General features: G+C 37.7%; 1 protein-coding gene across 1 annotated transcript in view; it reads right to left on the reverse strand.

Annotated features, from left to right (window-relative positions):
* LOC117340862 (D(2) dopamine receptor A-like) overlaps positions 1–20,457 on the reverse strand; it is a 61,238-nt gene extending 40,781 nt beyond the window's left edge. Inside the window, exon 1 of the mRNA XM_033902637.1 lies at positions 16,607–20,457. Coding sequence (XP_033758528.1) covers positions 16,607–17,104 — 498 coding nt within the window. The 5' untranslated portion in view covers positions 17,105–20,457. The remainder of the gene's footprint in view (positions 1–16,606) is intronic.
* Positions 20,458–21,381: the final 924 nt, after the last annotated feature.

Genomic DNA, 21,381 nt, shown 5'->3' on the forward strand with positions numbered 1-21,381 from the left:
CTAATAGAGCACTGATACACTGTTTTAGTGATTATCAACGGTCTGGTTCATTATAACATATACATATACCGGTTCCCCGTATCAATTTTGTAAAACGCGGTTAAATGGCGCGTTTTGAAATAAAGACGATTAAAATATTGTAAAGTTTAGACCCTAGCCAATAATAAGGTTTGTCATGGAAACAATTCTCACAAAATGTGATCACGTGAGCGGAAATAAGTGTCGTCTGCTCCCGACGTTACGTAAGGTTTCCCGACAGCAGACTACTTCTCATTTCCGGATCGAAACTACGCATGGGGTCACTTGCTTATCACGTGAATCAAAGACTTACAACCGAATCTGTTAACAAGATGTACATATACAGAACAGACGTTAATATACGATGAAGACAACATAGTATAAAACAATATAATGAGTACAAGGGAACTCATATTGTCTCTAGAAACAATAAATAATGTACAATGCATAAAAAGTTCAATATAATGTTCGAAACACTCCTTTCTCAAGATGATTACTCAATATTGGATTAACAGTTTTCCTGAAATCCTCTAATTGAGGTTGACCTTTGCCCGAAATCCTTTAATTGAGGTTAACCTTTGCCTGAAATCCTCTAAACGAGGTTAACCTTTGCCTAAAATCCTCTAAACGAGGCTAACCTTTGCCTGAAATCCTCTAAACCAGGCTAACCTTTGCCTGAAATCCTCTAAACGAGGCTAACCTTTGCCTGAAATCCTCTAAACGAGGCTAACCTTTGCCTGAAATCCTCTATACGATGTTAACTTTTTTTACTGTACAATTCTCTGATTTGACTTTCTTGTGTATAGATAAAAGTTCAGAATGGTCTCGACGATCGAGCCTTGTCTAACTAGTAGCGTGGTCCGATACTGGCCGGTTGTTAGGGATATAACAATTGGATTATGGATATCTTTCTAAGCAATCACGTGACAATTGATTGCGAAGTGATTAATCAGGAAGCGACCACGGGACACGAAGTCCAAACTGACCATATTGTCATCTGGTCGTACGGAGATTCATTGGGATGTTTAATGGTGTGGGTGATTGGATATCCGAGATACTAATTGTATTACAGACATACATGTATATATTAATCAGATGTTTCAAGTGTGTATATACAGTCAGTCCGTGATATCCGGTCAGTCAGTCATTTCCGGTCCGTGCGTCATTTCCGGTCAGTATTGTATTTTCACCCTAATGTAGAATAGTCATCCTTGGAAGCATTATAAGGAGTCTTCTACCTATACCAATGTGTAACACAGTTATATATTAATATACAGAACAATGGATTATGTTTCTTAGACGTCATTACTTAATGCCGACGATATCACGATGAAATATTATGCTTTACCAAGGACAGTATTTCGTGTATATTGAAGTAATTGAAAAAATAATTGTTACGATATTGAAAATGTTAATGATGTTTTTATCCTGTAGTTGATAAATGATAAATCGATGTAACACGGGGAAGGTCAAGACAGCTGACACCCACTATGACGTCACGCACAATAGCGTAATGTTTATTATTCATGTAGCGTAACTACGGCTCAATTTGATATCGTCATCAATTTTGACGCACATTTCTCTGAATATTAAAGGATCAAAAATTGCTTTTGAAAATATAAATGTAGGCGTTATACAATTTTCCATAAAATGCCAAAGGTAGGCGATACATCCACTTTAATTATCTTCTTATACAATGTACATGTGTGTATCAATCATTGATTTTTACATTAATGTAAAATTCCATACTTTGCATGAAACAACATACTTAGATCATGCCTAATATACATTTACATGTATAAACTCTGATATTATATCATGTCTGCGAGGAAATGAGACACTCACACCCAAAGTAAGTGTTTGATGTTTCCGAATGAACTGATGGTGGCTCCATCTAGTGTCTGTGATGAGTAATGCATTCTGACGCTTTTAAAGTATTAATACACAACACCCGTTAATGCATTTCCATTTGGTGACTTTGTTGTAATAACATTCCACTCTTTGTATTAATTAAGTATCCTTCTATATAATACTATTTATAAATATAGGGGTGAATTACCTATATCCTGTGTTTTAACAATATATATATAATAAGTACTTGGTGTACCTTTGATGGTTGGAAAACGTTGATGGAATACAAATACAAGTCTTTTTTAAAGACGGTTTGTCTACTTACATAATTGTGTCGGCGACGGAACAGGTCTGAGAAAAGGTTAATAATTTTCTACTTTTGTAATAGGGCCGATATCTGGAGTACATGTACATCTAGATGGATATTAGTATATTTTACACTTTTTTAATAGGGCTGACTACTTGAGAACAATTTTATGAGCATAAGGATATTTCCTACTTTTGTAATACAGTCCACTGCTAGAGTATACTTATACATATGTATATTAGTATATTTTTATAGTTTATTTGTATATAGATATACGCTACATATCATGTAAGTAGGTTTTCCACTTTTGAAATAGAGCTGACTGCTATAGTATACATTTTTATAGATATAAATATATTTTCTACTTTTGTAATGGGGCCGACTGTTGGAGTACATTCATATAAAAGTTGCATGTTATTGTTTGAATTTATTTTTCGATATTTATAATGTGATAAAGATACTCCATCGCCGACAGCTTTCACAAAGCTTGTTACCGAAATGATTAATTATCTCCCACGTTTTGAAATAGGTGTCTATCTAACTAACACCAACAAATGGAAAATAGTTTAAAATACTTCATATAATGTTAATGTTATAATGAGAGTGAAAGTTACATACAAAACGGCGGAGCACGGTAGAATTTCTTCTAGAAGAAATACGTTATTTGCTTTTTAGTTTTAATTAGAAGCTCAAACTTTTGAAGGATGGAAATAGCATAAAGTATGTTACATTGTGGTATTGAATAAAATAAACCACAGTATGATTCTTGTTTCCAATTTAACATCATTATTCCTTTGTCGGCGATGAAGTATATATAAACAGTGTGTCCTTTCTATAAGTATGTGTTGAGACATGGTCAATATGCGTAGTTTAATAACTTTGACGATTTTACCTTTAATTTGCGTTGAAGTAAAGATGAAAAATAATTTCATTACTCTGACGAATGTTTTAATACATTGATGTTAAGATGAAAAAGCATGTTATTTTCGTTACTCTGACGAATGTTGTAATACTTTGATGTTAAGATGAAATAACAAATTATTTTCGTTACTCTGACGAATGTTTTAACATATTGATTTGTAAAGACTAAACCTCATAAACAGTCTCGATTGTAGCTGTAGAAATCGCTGTGTGAGTGTCTATCATTTTTTCTTTAAATGTGATAATTATATAAATGCAGGAATGTTTTATTTGATAATTTCAGAAACTTGAATATAAATATATATAATGTTTTGCTGTTTGGAAATAAACTGTATGCCTAAAATATAAACTTAAGTATTTTCAGACATATTTATAAATATAAAATGCGTTGCTATGTAAATATTTTAATATTGCCTAGGCCATTGAATGTTGTATTGTTTAATTGTATATCCGGAGAGGGCTTTTACGAAGTTGGAATAAGTTTATCTATATTCAGATGTAAATTAGTAACTTATTGTTTTGTACCTGAATATGAGTATATTATCTCTCTACCTTATTTCGTAAATCGACATTTTTTCATAATTGGTACTCGTTTTTTTTTTAGGATTGAGGTTTAGTTTCTTTTTTTCTCTCTCTCTTTCTTTTTACAGTTTTATTACGACTTCATCATTATTGCATTCAACAAATGTTCTCTGATGATTTTAAATTTAATAAAAAAAAAAAACATTCTAAGCGATGTTTACCAAATATATTGCTTTCGTAACAACATCCTCATTAAGTGTACTGTATATCAGTGCTATCTCGTATAGATCACAAACACAAAGTCCCTCTATATCATCAAGGTTTGTGTAAGAACCTGTTTATATTTTCTATCAGTTTGAGATAAATACTCCTGGCAGGACCCAACCATCCCTGTGTGTACGAATTACATATTGCACCAGTTATAATTGTAGAAATCTATTTATCTAATCTAATAATTATGTATACCGGAGGTACACAATCGGTATATTAGAATGATAAGTTCGGCAGACAATGGAAGAGGAGACAATCTCTTCCTGCTAATTGTGTTAGTCAGATGTGTATAGCTAGGCTGTTTAAATCTGTTTCGTTCAGTTATCCTAATAAACCATCACGGAATACGTAATGACTGTATCTATAGATTAATTGTGTTATCTACGTGTCTATTATATAACGTACACCATAGCCTCGTTGTCAATATTCTTGTTTACTTTGTTCTCTATCAAACTGCCTCATAGTAATTTATCCTTTATCTATCGGTGTCGATATATCGCGTCCTCTGCTAATTGTCATCGCTATATCGCATCCTCTGCTAAAGTCCCTCGTAATCTCGCGTCCTCTGCTATGTTCCCTCGTCATATCGTATCCTCTGCAAATTCCCATCACTATACCGCACCCTCTGCTAATTTTCCTCGCCATATCGCATCCTCTGCTTATTTCCATCTTAATACCGTATCTGCTGCTATTTTCCCTCGGTAAATTGTAACCTCTGCTAATTTCCGTCGCTAAATCGCATCCTTTGCTGCTTTCCCTCGCAATATCGCATCCTCTGCTAATTTCGCTCACTATATCGCGTCGGGTCATTTCCACCACAAACTCGCGTCCTCTACGAATTTCTCTTCTCTTATCACATCCTCCACTGAATTCCCTCCCTTTATCGCTTCCTCTATATCTACTAGTGGCCTTACTTACGCTCCCTCTAATAATATCGCGTTTTCTATTATTTAGTCTATTGTTACATCGGACCATCTATACATGTACCTTACAATATACCGTCGATGTGTTTTTCTCGCTATATTGTGTATATTATTACGTTTCTTTTCCAACAATCTGCCCCCTATTAAGCTATTGATTAGAAAAAAATATTAACCTGTTGTCGCACTATCGTATCGTATCAGTCTCGCTATATTTACTATTCATACACCACTTATATTGGAGGAGTATTGACAGAGAAATATAAAATAATCTAACTACAGATTAACGAGTCGCTACCTCGATTATGAGTGTGATTATTTACACAGTGACCACCACCTGTTGGGTAAATCGTTGACCCTCTCTTGACCTTGTCTCCCTTTGTTGTATCTGTACGTTGATAATTAGTTCTAATGCCTCCTTTTACGTTATCACTATGGCGATGCATTATGAGCAATGAAGATAATAGGAGGCCATATAGATCCAGGCTCCGAACAATCGGGTGTCTATTGGAAAGGCGTTACTCGATATATAAATAGATATGGTATCGGCAGTGACAGGGGTATATTCGTAAGTTTACAATATAATGCAGAGGACTTTAATCTAAATTATTTTATTGTTATGTTACAACAGTGACAGCGATATGATTTGACAAGTTAAAACATAATGCGCAGTTAGTTTGATTTGGTTGATGATGTTGTTAGAACTTTTGTATTACCGAAAGTGAAAGCTATACGAGTCGACAAGATGGGATATTGCTTGATATTGTCGGATGTTGTCGGATATTGTCGGATGTTATCGGATGTTCTCGGATATTGTCGGATATTGTCGGATGTTGTCGGATATTGTCGGATGTTGTCGGGTGTTGTCGGATACTGTTGCATGTTGTCGGATACTGTTGGATGTTGTCGGATACTGTTAGATGTTGCCGGATATTGTCGCGAGTAAGCGGATACTGTTGGATGTTGTCGGATATAGTCGGATGTTGTCGGGTGTTGTCGGATACTGTCGGATATTGTCGGATGTTGTCGGATACTGTTGGATGTTGTCGGATACTGTTGGATGTTGTCGGATATTGTCGCGAGTAAGCGGATACTGTTGGATGTTGTCGGATATAGTCGGATGTTGTCGGATGTTGTCGGATACCGTTGGATGTTGTCGGATACTGTTGGATGTTGTCGGATACTGTTAGATGTTGCCGGATACTGTCGCGAGTAAGCGGATACTGTTGGATGTTGTCGGATATAGTCGGATGTTGTCGGGTGTTGTCGGATACTGTCGGATATTGTCGGATGTTGTCGGATACTGTTGGATGTTGTCGGATACTGTTGGATGTTGTCGGATATTGTCGCGAGTAAGTGGATACTGTTGGATATTGTCGGATACTGTCGGATACTGTTGGATGTTGTCGGATACTGTTAGATGTTGCCGGATATTGTCGCGAGTAAGTGGATACTGTTGGATGTTGTCGGATATAGTCGGATGTTGTCGAGTGTTGTCGGATACCGTTGGATGTTGTCATTGATATCATTGACGTTACTTTACCCGAAATAAAATCCCATATATAAACGTTAGAAAGTCATCAACTATACGATTAGAACATAAAAATCACAAACGAGGTTCCAGCGCATTGCCTGTTGATTTTATTTAACATCTATGACGAGTCTTTGAAGGACGAATCACCTGTATTACAAGTTTTATATCATTTATTAGACATTAAACATGTCTAGCATTAAACCAATAAAACAAGCCGCAATATAGACATGTATCCGTTACGTATCCTGTGTAAGCCTTTGCCATCGATTCTGAGTAGGAATTACTAGATTTTTACCTTCTTTGGATTTGTTCCCATCAGGGTAGTGTTTCCTTCCCTCGGGGATTTAGGTAATAACTGAATGGTATGTATGGTATAAACCTGTCAGTCAACACCTGTAAGACCACGTTTCAATAATACATAATGATTCAGTTTCACAAATGTTAACACCACAGACATATTACCAGACATCTTTAGGAATTCCTCGGTCGTTATTCCCTCAAACAGAAACTGTATCCTTGAGAAATAAAAGAATTACAACTTTGATCAACATAAACTCAATTAAAACTACAAAATGTGTGGCACGCAATCTAATCTCCGGACGACTTCGAACAGAACCCTAGGTAAAGGAAGGATCATTTAGAACACACATCGACCTTTTCTAAATTGAACACTTCTTTTGTTAGCCCACTCAAGCCCGTCCCGGCAGACAGCCCCGGGCAAAACAGGATACATTCTACTAATTTGAATCAACATTAACATGACGTTAAGATAGGTACTTGAAAGTTAAATTGGTTTTCCACAGTTGGTAAAGTGTGTACGAGTTACACCAATGTTGATACAATCTAGTGGTAACACAATAGCATTATTACGTCACGTGTGTCACCACGTGTCACTGTGTTACACCAATGTTGATACAGTCTGGTAACACAATAACATTATTACGTCACATGTGTCACCACGTGTCACACCAATGTTGATACAGTCTAGTGGTAACACAATAACATTATTACGTCACGGGTGTCACCATTATTACGTCACGTGTGTCACCAATATTACGTCACGCGTGTCACCACGTGTCACACCAATGTTGATACACTCTGGTGGTGACACAATAACATTATTACGTCACGTGTGTCACCACGTGACACTGTGTTACACCAATGTTGATACAGTCTAGTGGTAACACAATAACATTATTACGTCACGTGTGTCACCACGTGTCACCACGTGTAACACCAGTGTTGATAAAATCTAGTGGTAACACAATAACATTATTACGTCACGTGTGTCACCACGTGTCATTGTGTTACACCAATGTTGATACAGTCTGATAACACAATAACATTATTACGTCACGTGTGTCACCACGTGTCACTGTGTTACACCAATGTTGATACAGTCTAGTGGTGACCCAATAACATTATTACGTCACGTGTATCACCACGTGTCACTGTGTTCCACCAATGTTGATACAGTCTAGTGGTGACCCAATAACATTATTACGTCACGTGTATCACCACGTGTCACTGTGTTCCACCAATGTTTATACAGTCTAGTGGTGACCCAATAACATTATTACGTCACGTGTATCACCACGTGTCACTGTGTTCCACCAATGTTGATACAGTCTAGTGGTGACCCAATAACATTATTACGTCACGTGTGTCACCACGTGTCACTGTGTTACACCAATGTTGATACAGTCTGATAACACAATAACATTATTACGTCACGTGTGTCACCACGTGTCAAAGTATTTATATTAATACGATCTGCCTTGTCCGTCGGTTGTTAAATTCACGTGTCACTGTGTTACACCAATGTTGATACAGTCTGGTTACACAATAACATTATTACGTCACGTGTGTCACCACGTGTCTTAAACCTACGAACAGTTCACCAGATTCAAGCTCTTTCTCTAACGCCGACGTACAGTTCGCTAAAATCAAAATCTTCCTTTAAAACTGACGTACATTGTACATATCACTTCATTTAAACTATTTCTTTCATTAAACTGACTTACAGTTCTTTAGAAGTAAACTCTCAATCGCGGACGCACTACTGTTGCAATTAATTTGATCATAAAAGTGTTATTATCTGTTCTTGTAGGTAGGGAGTAGTTGTACTCAATGTTGCTATTACCTGGCTTTAGGCTGAACGTTAACACGTGTTAGAAATGTTATTAGTTCTATAACTTGGCCGAGACTAACTAAAGTCTATAAATTTGCTACTCACTGGTTCGCCCATTATCAATATAATGTGACCTGATGTGGTATCACGTGACTGTGTCAATGTGAGACATTTCAGAGAGATAGCACTATAAACTCGTCCGATAGACACTCTCATTTAATGATCATTTTGTCTCAATATGACCAAATCACCGTGAAATACTGACGATGACTTTAATGGATTGATTTACTGGTCGGACGTTAAAAGGTCAGGGGTCACCTTCCCGACAACGTGTTTTTTCTGGGAAGTCCTGTTCTCTCTCACAGTAAGACCCCTCGCGCGCTTCCATCCGGCCAAACAAGCGAAATAAATATAAGCTGGCATAACTGGTTTTACAATTGATGTAATATAAAGTTTCCATTTTAATGGATTACTGTGTATACTTGGCCAGTTAGTGATCCTTCACAACCAGCATTGTCTCTTTTGACTCCATATCTAACTACAACCGCTGAGTTAACACGCTGTAAAGTCATAAGGTCAACGAAAATCACTGGAAAAAGATACCTACAGATTTCGGGGAAACGACTTTGAAATTGAATAAATTAATTTAATCTAATTCAATGCCTTACATTGTTTTGTTTTCACTTTTATAATCGTTATTAAATATACAATGACAAGTTGTTTTCCGCCGACTATTTATCATCATACCGATATTAATTACCTACAAGTTTTCAATACACAAAAATCGCATTTCTTGCATAATATTGCAGGTAAAAGAAACATTTTTACCTCTTTCATTACACATTACATAGTTTTATCAATAAAAAATAAGAGTTGTTTTTGTGAGGATATATCTTAGATCCTATAAGTTTAAGGTGTATCTAAGAACAGGGTTTGTTTGAATACCGCTTCAATCAGGAGACACTTAATCAAATCGACGACTTTACTTACGGAATCCATTGTGGTGTAGTATTTATTTGGGTTGGCGGTCGGACGGCGCATTAGTAACATACCTGACATAGATCACACGGACCAGTAGATCAAGCTTGGTATCCTGAGATAAATATTTGATCAGAGGGGTTGTGAGGTAATCAATATGTTTTACCTACAATAACATGCACATTCTTTTATCAAATCGATATAAAAACTATTAAAGTGTCAATTATCATTTCTGGAGGTTTAAAAGAGAAACAATGGTACACTAAGGGACGATGTTAATTGATGTATTGATCACCAATAAGGCGCCAAATAATTATCTTTCACTTCCTGTTCCTACATACCCCGACTTCCGGTGTGTAATTACAAAAGCCAGGTAACAGTGGTATCAATAACCGGTGTCACATGTCTTTGTTATTAATTGTGGTATTGGTCCCTATATCTTTACAGTTATTAAGGAAGATTTTAATATTCTTGTTTTATAAACTTATCAATGACATGTAACTAAATAACTGAGGTACATATGTAGTTGGTATTAAGACCGGCTAATAATGCGATGGGCAGAAATTACGAAACAGCTACGCCATTCAACTAGTTGGTCCATTTAATACTCAATGATAATGCCAAGGGACGAAATACCAAAACAACTACACCAATAAGCTGGTTGGTTCTAAGTCTCGTACATAACGATAGGGGCAGAAATGACGAAACAGTTAGAAGTATGCGGTTCTATAACCATTTCTCGACACATATAGTCTAGTTCACTACCTTGTTCATTACCCTAGTTCACTACCCTAGTTCACTACCCTAGTTCCTAGTTCACTACCCTAGTTCACTACCCTAGTTCACTACCGTAGTTCACTACCCTTGTTCCTAGTTCATTACCCTAGTTCCCAGTTCACTACCCTAAGTCACTACCCTAGTTCACTACCCTAGTTCACTACCCTACTCCACTACCCTAGTTCCTAGTTCACTACCCTAGTTCACTACCCTAAGTCACTACCCTAGTTCCTAGTTCACTACCCCAGTTCCTAGTTCACTACCCTAGTTCACTACCCTACTCCACTACCCTAGTTCCTAGTTCACTACCCTAGTTCACTTCCCTAAGTCACTACCCTAGTTCACTACCCTAAGTCACTACCCTAGTTCACTACCCTAAGACACTACCCAAAGTCACTACCCTAGTTCACTACCCTAAGTCACTACCCTAGTTCACTACCCTTGTTCACTACCCTACTTCACTACCCTAAGTCACTACCCTAGTTCCTAGTTCACTACCCCAGTTCCTAGTTCACTACCCTAGTTCACTACCCTAGTTCACTACCCTACTCCACTACCCTAGTTCCTAGTTCACTACCCTACTTCACTACCCTACTTCACTACCCTTGTTCACTACTCTCGTTTACCAGGCGTGCACTAGGAAGTGACTAGATACCAAATTTAATTTTCCCTCAACTGTACATATTTAAAACCTCCTCATTTAAAGGTGCTATTCTAATGATGTAAACTCCTAAATGATAATTTGTTAATTTACGTTAATGGGACTAATTAACATATCATATAACAATATAATGCATGACACATTTTAGTAATTGTCTTAAAACAGAAATGTCCCGAAGATAAACGCCATCACGTTAAGGTAAAGTCACTGTATAATGACTAGTAACTGTTCGATATTTCCGTCCACGTAATCTATAATCGTAGTTTATATCTTAGATTTAGAATCATCTAATTGAACGTGATTCATTAGAGGATTTTAATAACGATCAGTTAAAAGCTACAACTTCAAACTAATCTTTAATTTGCTTTAAAACATGCTTTAAAATTACTTTAAAGTGTTTTAAACTGTGATTTAAAATTTGTCCGGTGACGAAAAATGCTTACACATATTTCAAACAGATCAGAATTTGTGACAGACTTTTGTTTCAGTCATATTTGACAAACTTGTATTGGCATTTACTACAAGTTAAGATAACAATGAATGAAACACCTGTTTATTGATGATGTATCATTATAATAACATTAGGTTGAATTTCACTCACCTACAAAACACGCATATAATATGATAATAGATATGTTTAAAATAATTTTAATTGAACATTCCCTAATTTGAACACAAATGTTGTATGATGATATTTCATGTACCCAGAGATACTCTGATGATATTTTTTCGATAAAGTCTTAACATATACATATAACTGGAGATATTTCCATGATATTAATTTGATTTTTTATATCTTTATATTTTACATGTATGTGTTTATAGATAATCGAAATAATATCATCAGGGTATCTTTAGGTATGGGTTAGATTACCGAATTATTTTTTTTATAAAAATATCTCTCTGGGTGTTGATACATGTATAGTGCACTCCACTTGGGGTACGTTTACATGTCAGAAGGAATAATGACACACTAACGTCTTCATCAATCATTATAGGCCTACCGCATACCATGGTAACGAGGATTACCTACAACACTGTGTTGGTAACGAGGAATACCTACTACACCGTGTTAGTAACGAGGAATACCTACTACACAAGGTTGGTAACGAGGAATACCTACAACACAGTGTTGGTAACGAGGAATACCTACTACACAAGGTTGGTAACGAGGAATACCTGCTACACAGTGTTGGTAACGAGGAATACCTACTACACAGTGTTGGTAACGAGGAATACCTACAACACAGTGTTGGTAACGAGGAATACCTACTACACAGCGTTCGTAACGAGGAATACCTACTACACAGTGTTGGTAACGAGGAATACCTACTGCACAGTGTTGGTAACGAGGAATACCTACTACACAGTGTTGGTAACGAGGAATACCTACTACACAGTGTTGGTAACGAGGAATATCTACTACACAGGGTTGGTAACGAGGAATACCTACTACACCGTGTTGGTAACGAGGAATACCTACTACACAGTGTTGGTAACGAGAAATACCTACAACACAGTGTTGGTAACGGGGAATACCTACTACACAGTGTTGGTAACGAGGAATACCTACTACACAGTGTTGGTAACGAGGAATACCTACTACACAGTGTTGGTAACGAGGAATACCTACTACACCGTGTTTGTAACGAGGAATACCTACTACACAGTGTTGGTAACGAGGAATACCTACTACACAGTGTTGGTAACGAGGAATACCTACTACACAGTGTTGGTAACGAGGAATACCTACTACACAGCGTTCGTAACGAGGAATACCTACAACACAGTGTTGGTAACGAGGAATACCTACTACACAGTGTTGGTAACGAGGAATACCTACTACACAGTGTTGGTAACGAGGAATACCTACTACACAGTGTTGGTAACGAGGAATACCTACTACACAGTGTTGGTAACGAGGAATACCTACTACACAGTGTTTGTAACGAGGAATACCTACTACACAGTGTTGGTAACGAGGAATACCTACTACACAGCGTTGGTAACGAGGAATACCTACTACACAGTGTTGGTAACGAGGAATACCTACTACACAAGGTTGGTAACGAGGAATACCTACTACACAGTGTTGGTAACGAGGAATACCTACTACACAGTGTTGGTAACGAGGAATACCTACTACACAGTGTTGGTAACGAGGAATACCTACAACACAGTGTTGGTAACGAGGAATACCTACTACACAGCGTTCGTAACGAGGAATACCTACTACACAGTGTTGGTAACGAGGAATACCTACTGCACAGTGTTGGTAACGAGGAATACCTACTACACAGTGTTGGTAACGAGGAATACCTACTACACAGTGTTGGTAACGAGGAATATCTACTACACAGGGTTGGTAACGAGGAATACCTACTACACCGTGTTGGTAACGAGGAATACCTACTACACAGTGTTGGTAACGAGAAATACCTACAACACAGTGTTGGTAACGGGGAATACCTACTACACAGTGTTGGTAACGAGGAATACCTACAACACAGTGTTGGTAACGAGGAAAACCTACTACACAGCGTTCGTAACGAGTAATACATGTACCTTATATCAAATAAACTTCAATTTAAAACACCTTTCTCTTTGCATCAAAGACTGTCATACAACAAACAGTTTCTTTAAAAATACACCGAAGGGGCTTAGTGGTTTATGATGACAAAACGCTGACATTTGTTTTTAAAACGTAAAACATTATCAAGGCTGATATTTACAACATGGCAACCATGGTAACGTTTTAATACTTTATTTCACTTTATTTAAAGGACTTTCTCCTTTGAGGAATCACTTTCTAGCTTTACTCGACAACCAACGTAACAAACAAAGATTTCAATTTGTTTAAAGTAGGAAGATGTAGATATAAATTATATATTACACAAACCATATCGCGGGAGCCATTTGGAATAATGCAGGACATGTTCAGCACTGTGATCGAAACCAGACTATCAAACATATTTAAAAATATGTCACAGTGTTCATTTAATGACTGAAATATGTCAGCGTCACCACGATGAAAATTACCGCAGTGTCACCACGATGAAAACTACCGCAGTGTCTACACGATGAAAACTACCGCAGTGTCTACACGATGAAAACTACCACAGTGTCTATACGATGAAAACTACCACAGTGTCATCACGATGAAAACTACCAAAGCGTCAACGAAAAAATGCAAAAAAATATCACAGTGTAAGCAAAAGATCACAAAATATATCACAGCGTCACCATAACGACAAACTTTACCAAAGCGTCAACATAACGACAAATTATACCACAGCGTCAACATAACGACACTCTAAACCACAGCGTCAACATAACGACAAATTATACCATGACGTCAACATAACGACAAATTATACCATGACGTCAACATAACGACAAATTATACCATGACGTCAACATAACGACAAATTATACCACGACGTCAACATAACGACACACTACATCACGGCATCAACATAACGACAAATTATACCACGACGTCAACATAACGACAAATTATACCACAGCGTCAACATAACGACAAATTATACCACGACGTCAACATAACGACAAACTTTACCACGATGTCAACATAACGACAAATTATACCACGGCGTCAACATAACGACAAACTATACCAGAACGTCATCATAACGACAAACTTTACCACAGCGTCAACATAACGACAAATTATACCACAGCGTCAACATAACGACAAACTATACTACGACGTCAACATAACGACAAATATACGACGATATCAACAAAACTATTGAATATATTCCACAGCCCCACCACACAGGTTATACTTTGTACCAAGTATGGTTACTCAACTAGATTGTATAGTTTCTTGTAATATATATCTGGCTAATTTAAAAAAAATCAGGACGCAAACCAATGGAAATGAAAAAAAGTAAATACAGTCTCGATTCCAATGGGACTGAATGTCGACTTTAGGTACAAATACACAATGAACAGCAAATGGTTAATGTTGAGTGATTTTATCTCTAACTATCGGTAACTAATAGGCCAGGATGGATAATAGGTGCATATAGATTAGGGAGTATCAATTACAGTTCTACGGAATAATCTACTATGGCAGTGCTACATTAGTTAGTTCTACGGAATAATCTACCATGGCAGTGCTACATTAGTTAGTTCTACAGAATAATCTACCATGGCAGTGCTACATTAGTTAGTTCTACGGAATAATCTACCATGGCAGTGCTACATTAGTTAGTTCTACGGAATAATCTACCATGGCAGTGCTGTATTAGTTAGTTCTACGGAATATTCTACCATGGCAGTGCTACATTAGTTAGTTCTACGGAATATACTACCATGGCAGTGCTGTATTAGTTAGTTCTACAGAATAATCTACCATGGCAGTGCTGTATTAGTTAGTTCTACAGAATAATCTACCATGGGAGTGCTGTATTAGTTAGTTCTACGGAATAATCTACCATGGTAGTGCTACATTAGTTAGTTCTACGGAATAATCTACCATGGCAGTGCTACATTAGTTAGTTCTACAGAATAATCTACCATGGCAGTGCTACATTAGTTAGTTCTACGGAATAATCTACCATGGCAGTGCTGTATTAGTTAGTTCTACGGAATATTCTACCATGGCAGTGCTACATTAGTTAGTTCTACGGAATATACTACCATGGCAGTGCTGTATTAGTTAGTTATACAGAATAATCTACCATGGCAGTGCTGTATTAGTTAGTTCTACAGAATAATCTACCATGGGAGTGCTGTATTAGTTAGTTCTACGGAATAATCTACCATGGTAGTGCTACATTAGTTAGTTCTACGGAATAATCTACCATGACAGTGCTGTATTAGTTAGTTCTACAGAATAATATACCATGGCAGTGCTACATTAGTTAGTTCTACGGAATAATCTACCATGGCAGTGCTGCATTAGTTAGAATACAATTACCTGCCGATATCTATACTAATGAGATAGGTAGGTTAATATATGACCTTTTTACCACTGTATTAGTAGCCTTTTGTAATTTGTCTATGTAACAGAGCGCAGGATTAATTAGTTTTAAATCACTGCCTCCACAAGGGATCGAACCCGGGACCTCTGGTTTCCTAGTCTTACGCTCAACCGAACAAGCTAAAAAGAAGATCTCTCTAGCCGAGCGATATATTTGGTCTAGTTTGTATATGTAATATTTTCATATCAGTATATGTCATTGATATTTCTAAGACCCCTAGTCTCTGTCCTTCGCAACCCGAGTAATTCGAAGACAAAACAGCATGTATACGTTTGGTGACCGAGGTTAGGGTGACCTTGCCTTTCAATTTAAAACATTGAATAACGCCAGCCAGATGTATTACAGAAGAAAAAAATATCTGCCTATCAGAATAACGATATCTGTGTTTAGTTTATGGGGACGAAATGTTTATGCATAATTGAGGAATTACGATATTGTTACGGACACACTTACGTATATACATAAAAAGTTGTCTTCCTTCGTCATTTGTGTTGCTAAGTTACATTTCTATATGTATATATATATGTTTTAGTTACAAAACTTTTAAAATTTTAGCGTATACATCATATCAATTGAAAATCCCCGCGTACCTTGTTAGTTGCTTAAAAGGACGTCAGCTGAAGAAACAAGGACGAACAAACATATACACACATTTATTGCCATTATGTTTAATGTGTATGTGGTTTTGGGTTCGAATGACTTACCTCCATATACACAGCTAGGGGCATCACCATGACGGCCACCATGATATCCGCTACCGCCAGTGAACAGATGAAATAGTTGGTGGCAGTGCGCAGACTCCGCTCTCGGTACACGCTCATAACAACAAGGACATTCCCGAACACCGTGAAAAAAGGGAAGGTAAGGAGGAACAATGTCCAGTAACGATACTCCATCTCCTCCCCTATTAGGGTCCCGTTCATGGACCCCGTCTCGTTCAACAGAGATACGTTATTTAGTTGTAAAGACTCGTTGCAGCCTAAAGTGTCATTATCTTCACACGATATAAAAGGCCAAAAATCGGAATAGCTAAAATCGGTTGTTTCACTGTGTAATGGAAAATTCGTTGTATTTTGTATGATAAAATCCTCCGTATTGATACTGGTGAGGTTTGACCCTCCCCCTCCTCCTCCGTCGCCTACATTGTAATCCTGAATCGAACCCCGATCCATACCTCCTCCGCTTACACTGCTGTTTAGCATGATGACCGTTTACGTCAGTTTTTCTGTGAACTGTAAAACTTTTAAAAAGTTCGGCGATAGTTTTTATACTATCAAATGCTGTTCAATTTCTTCATTTATTTCAACAGGTAACGATATAATATTACACTAATCCGACGAGTTTGAAATCAACATTTTCTCCTACTCAATATCTTTTAAATCTTTACTCTCTATTACAGATCTGAACCACTGAACTCTGTAGAACTTGTTAATGTTGATTTGACATGCCGCTATTTATCACTGTACACGCCTATTGTTCTTGCGCTACCTGTTGATTAAATATCTACCTGGAGTAGCTACCTGTTGATTTAATATCTACCTGGAGTAGCTACCTGTTAGAGCCGTAGTGCTGCTCTCACTGACAACGCTATGGGACATGACAATGCTCCCCGGTTATCCAGCATCTGAATCAAAACCTACAGAATACCGCGTACGTGTATCAGAACCGTCAACTCTCAGTCACAGCGAATCGTCTCCTCACGCTGTTCTGCCTATACACCGGAGCTCAACCCCGTTATACCCACAGTGGACTGTATCATCACACATCAGCTGCTCGTGAGCGCGTGCCCGTCGTATCAGCAGGCTGCTATAGCCAGAGACAGGTATCCCAGCCTATGTACCAGTAAACCTCCAACAGGTGCGCGACAATAGCGAGTATCGGTAACTTCCTACTGTACTACTCTCCTATAGTCGGACTCTCCAACAATTCACATCCGACAGTGCTGTAGGATAGACCGCGTACAAACGGCTAATTAACACAGCAGCTTCCAACAAGTGGCCATCGCCGATTTGTAACCTAGTATTTAATATCTGATTCCAATGCATTAATTATATATATATATACATCCGTGGATATACACACAGTTGTCCATACACAAGCATTACTTCCGTACGTCTTCCCTGACGTTACACCCACAATATAATCCATACGTGTTGTTAATGCAAGTGAACTATAAACTTCCTAGTTGTCGTTTTAAACACATTCCATATAATTCCATATCAATCATTTTTTCATTCAATTCCAACGAAAGAAATCTTGACAAAGCACTCAAAAACCGCTGTGTTACGGTTTGTATCTACGTTGTTACTATTTGTCGATCCTTTCATGTAAGTACTCTGACTATCGTCGATAATGTGTTAATTCCAATAATATTCAGTCACAGACGTAGACCCACATTGACCTTCTGATACTGTCAACGGGGACCAATTACCACATCTATTACACAACCCATCACCAGGACCTAGGAGGGTGTTGAAACTGTTACTATGGAAATGGAGCGGCAGGTGCGATAATCATTCAAATTAGCCTATCTGTGCCCATCAACACTTTTTATCTCGAACGACGACCACAACTCAATTATATCGACTATCGGCTGATGATTAGTACTGTATCTCGATATTTCACGTTTGCGCTCTTAGATATTGAGGTTCTATACAGACGGCTTCATAATTGTACTCAGTCATGATAAAGGCGAAATACAAAATTTGTTAAAATATTCGTCGAATCTCTTGCGATGGCTTTTCCTTCCCTTGTATGAAGATGACCATCACGAGGTTCCTGGAGGATTTTCTCCGTCCGTATTATATACCGCTGTCAACTCTATAACAATGGAAGTATGTGTAACAAGCAGGTGTAAATACACCAGAGAACCGCTGATGCTCCGTTAACACAGTTGTCACGCTCTCGTGAATGGTGGAAGCCGTGGTAGAGTTTGATGTATTGATAATATATCATATAAAGTATAGGACTCCACTACCTTTTATCTATAAAGAGTCGATCAGATTTATCGATATCCACGAAACACGTGTCTCTTCCAATGCCAATGAAAACAGTCTAGTTCAAGGTAAAGTTCCAAGTCTTCTTGTTCGAAGTAGTTTAATTCTTGGGTGTCCATATGTTGTGTGAATCCCTGTGGTATTTTATGATATTGACGCTTCCGAATTTCCTCGGGCGTGAAGTCGGTGGATATTGGTTATCTAGTCTGATGTCTTTATCTTAAAGAGGTCTTTTATGGTTATATTTCCAGATCACGTAATTCAGCAAAGTAGACAAATACCATGATGTCCATGTGTAAAACGTAACTTTCTCCTTATCTTTATATTTCAGTTTTGGTTTGAGAATAATTTAAATTCCGTCAGTCCTCTCATCCAGATATATGGCCTGTATTTATCGGGGTAGAGTTTCATAAGTACACCAGATCGTCCAAACATTTAGAACAGATTCCAAAGCGACTTCTGTCTCGTCCATCATACGCCTCACTACACTCGACGCTCCACGTCCTGACAGGCTTGTGGTTCCGTAACAGGTGAGAGCTAGTCGCCAAACATTATATCCGATTTATTTCATCTTGTGAGAAAACTATCGTTTTTTCTGAATTTCATAAGTTTAATGGCTAACTGGGGGGTTCGCCGTCTATCAAATGTTCATTTCGTTTCTTGTGTATCGGATTATTTAGTAGGAGGTCGCAATAGTGTGTCGACGTCTTCAGAAATATTGGTGAAGATGAATGTAGTATCCATGTACGAATGGGAGATGTCAGACACGAACACTCAGAGACAGAGAAGATTAGTTGACACAATAAAATCCGTCAGCACCATGCTGGTGAGGTATAAGGTTTCTGACATCGATATGACGTAACACGTCACCAGGATAGTTTAACTCCCAAATACCTGATCAGCATCTCCTTACACGATTGGAGAAAAAGTTGGAATTTCTGATAACTGAAAAGGATGATACAAACACATGTGTTTGGACACCTGAACACTGTATCCAATTAGAACATAAAATCACGGTTTATTTGGCGCTTTGATTTCCGATATAGTGGAGCACGTCAGTGGGACCATAAACATCCGTGTTGACAGCTGATACGGTACCAGGACAGCCCGAGCTAATTTTCCGCCTTGACAGTTGCAGCACCGAGGATAAGAATTGGAAGAAATTGCCGTATAAAGGTGGTAATTATGTTTTACTACAACATGGCAAAGAAATTCAAAAACGTTGTATAATCCAAATCTGTTTAACTTGTGTAAATTTCTTCAGCCGTTGTCAATATAGCGCGAGCGTTGCCAGGACAATGTTAGTGTTGCTAATGTAACTCCACCGTTGTCAAAGTAACATGACTGTTGTCAAGACAAGAGTTATACTCTGAATAGTCCTTGGTCATATCACGGGTTGAAGTACATTTCTTGACGCTATTTCCACTTGAAGATCTAGAAAGATGTCAACGGATTAATTCGCTGTATGGATCTAACCCCATATCAAAATCACTTACAGAAGGAAGAATGGTCCCCTCTGAGAAATATGTCAATCAGATATAAATTATGGCTTGGGTTATTGTTGTATCCCGTTATGTACTCTGCTATTCGAGTCGCGATTAACCATTACAAGTTTACCAAGGAGAAGGTCCAACATATTTATATATATATACCTATATATATGGACATTTACCCAGGTCAGTTCACACTATAAGCTTACAAGATCCTTGGAACATGACAGGGATACGCGATACCACAAGACGTTTCGCTGAACGAGTTTGTAAATTAATTTACTAATTAGCTTTGAGAAGGACGCGAACCAATAACACCGCTGGGATTTGAACTGTCAAAGTCGACATGATTGGTCGAGAGGTTTGACGGTTACTGAATACAGATGGTAGACGAATCAGTTGGTCCTTTATTCGAAGACATTGCAGCTTCCCGTTATTGTCCCTGGGATACAAGTATATTCCACACAGCTTGCTTTACGAATATTCTCCTTTTGTTCGTATACAATGTAACTACTGACACTTCTATCATGCGCCACAATTATTTTTTCCTCTGCGTTTCTCTACAGATATCAGTCGTGTCGTATGGACATTTCCCCCGGATGCATTTTTCTTTCTCGAGAAGCGATGTAGTGCTTATTTGTGTCACGTGATGATCTGTATATATAACGCTGAGAGGGTCCCTGATGGGTGTGACAAGCGCTAACCAGCCTGAAAAATAAAGAAATGCACACCATGACTTTTTACCATCTTGTTTCAAATGTCATATTATATAATTACAGAAAACAAATATGAAGAGTTCATATCAATCAAATAATAACTGTGGATTATTTCGAGTTCCAAATTTTTTTACTATCCATAATCATGTATTCAAACTGTTCATTTTATTCAGGAAATATATAATAGAATTTCTTTAATTGACGGAATGTAGAATTATTTCCCCCGAAACACCTGACAATATGAGTTCCGTGTCAGAGATTGCCGCCCTAAACTTTC

Source organism: Pecten maximus, chromosome 13, assembly GCF_902652985.1.
Source record: "Pecten maximus chromosome 13, xPecMax1.1, whole genome shotgun sequence".
Taxonomy (NCBI): Eukaryota; Metazoa; Mollusca; class Bivalvia; order Pectinida; family Pectinidae; genus Pecten; species Pecten maximus.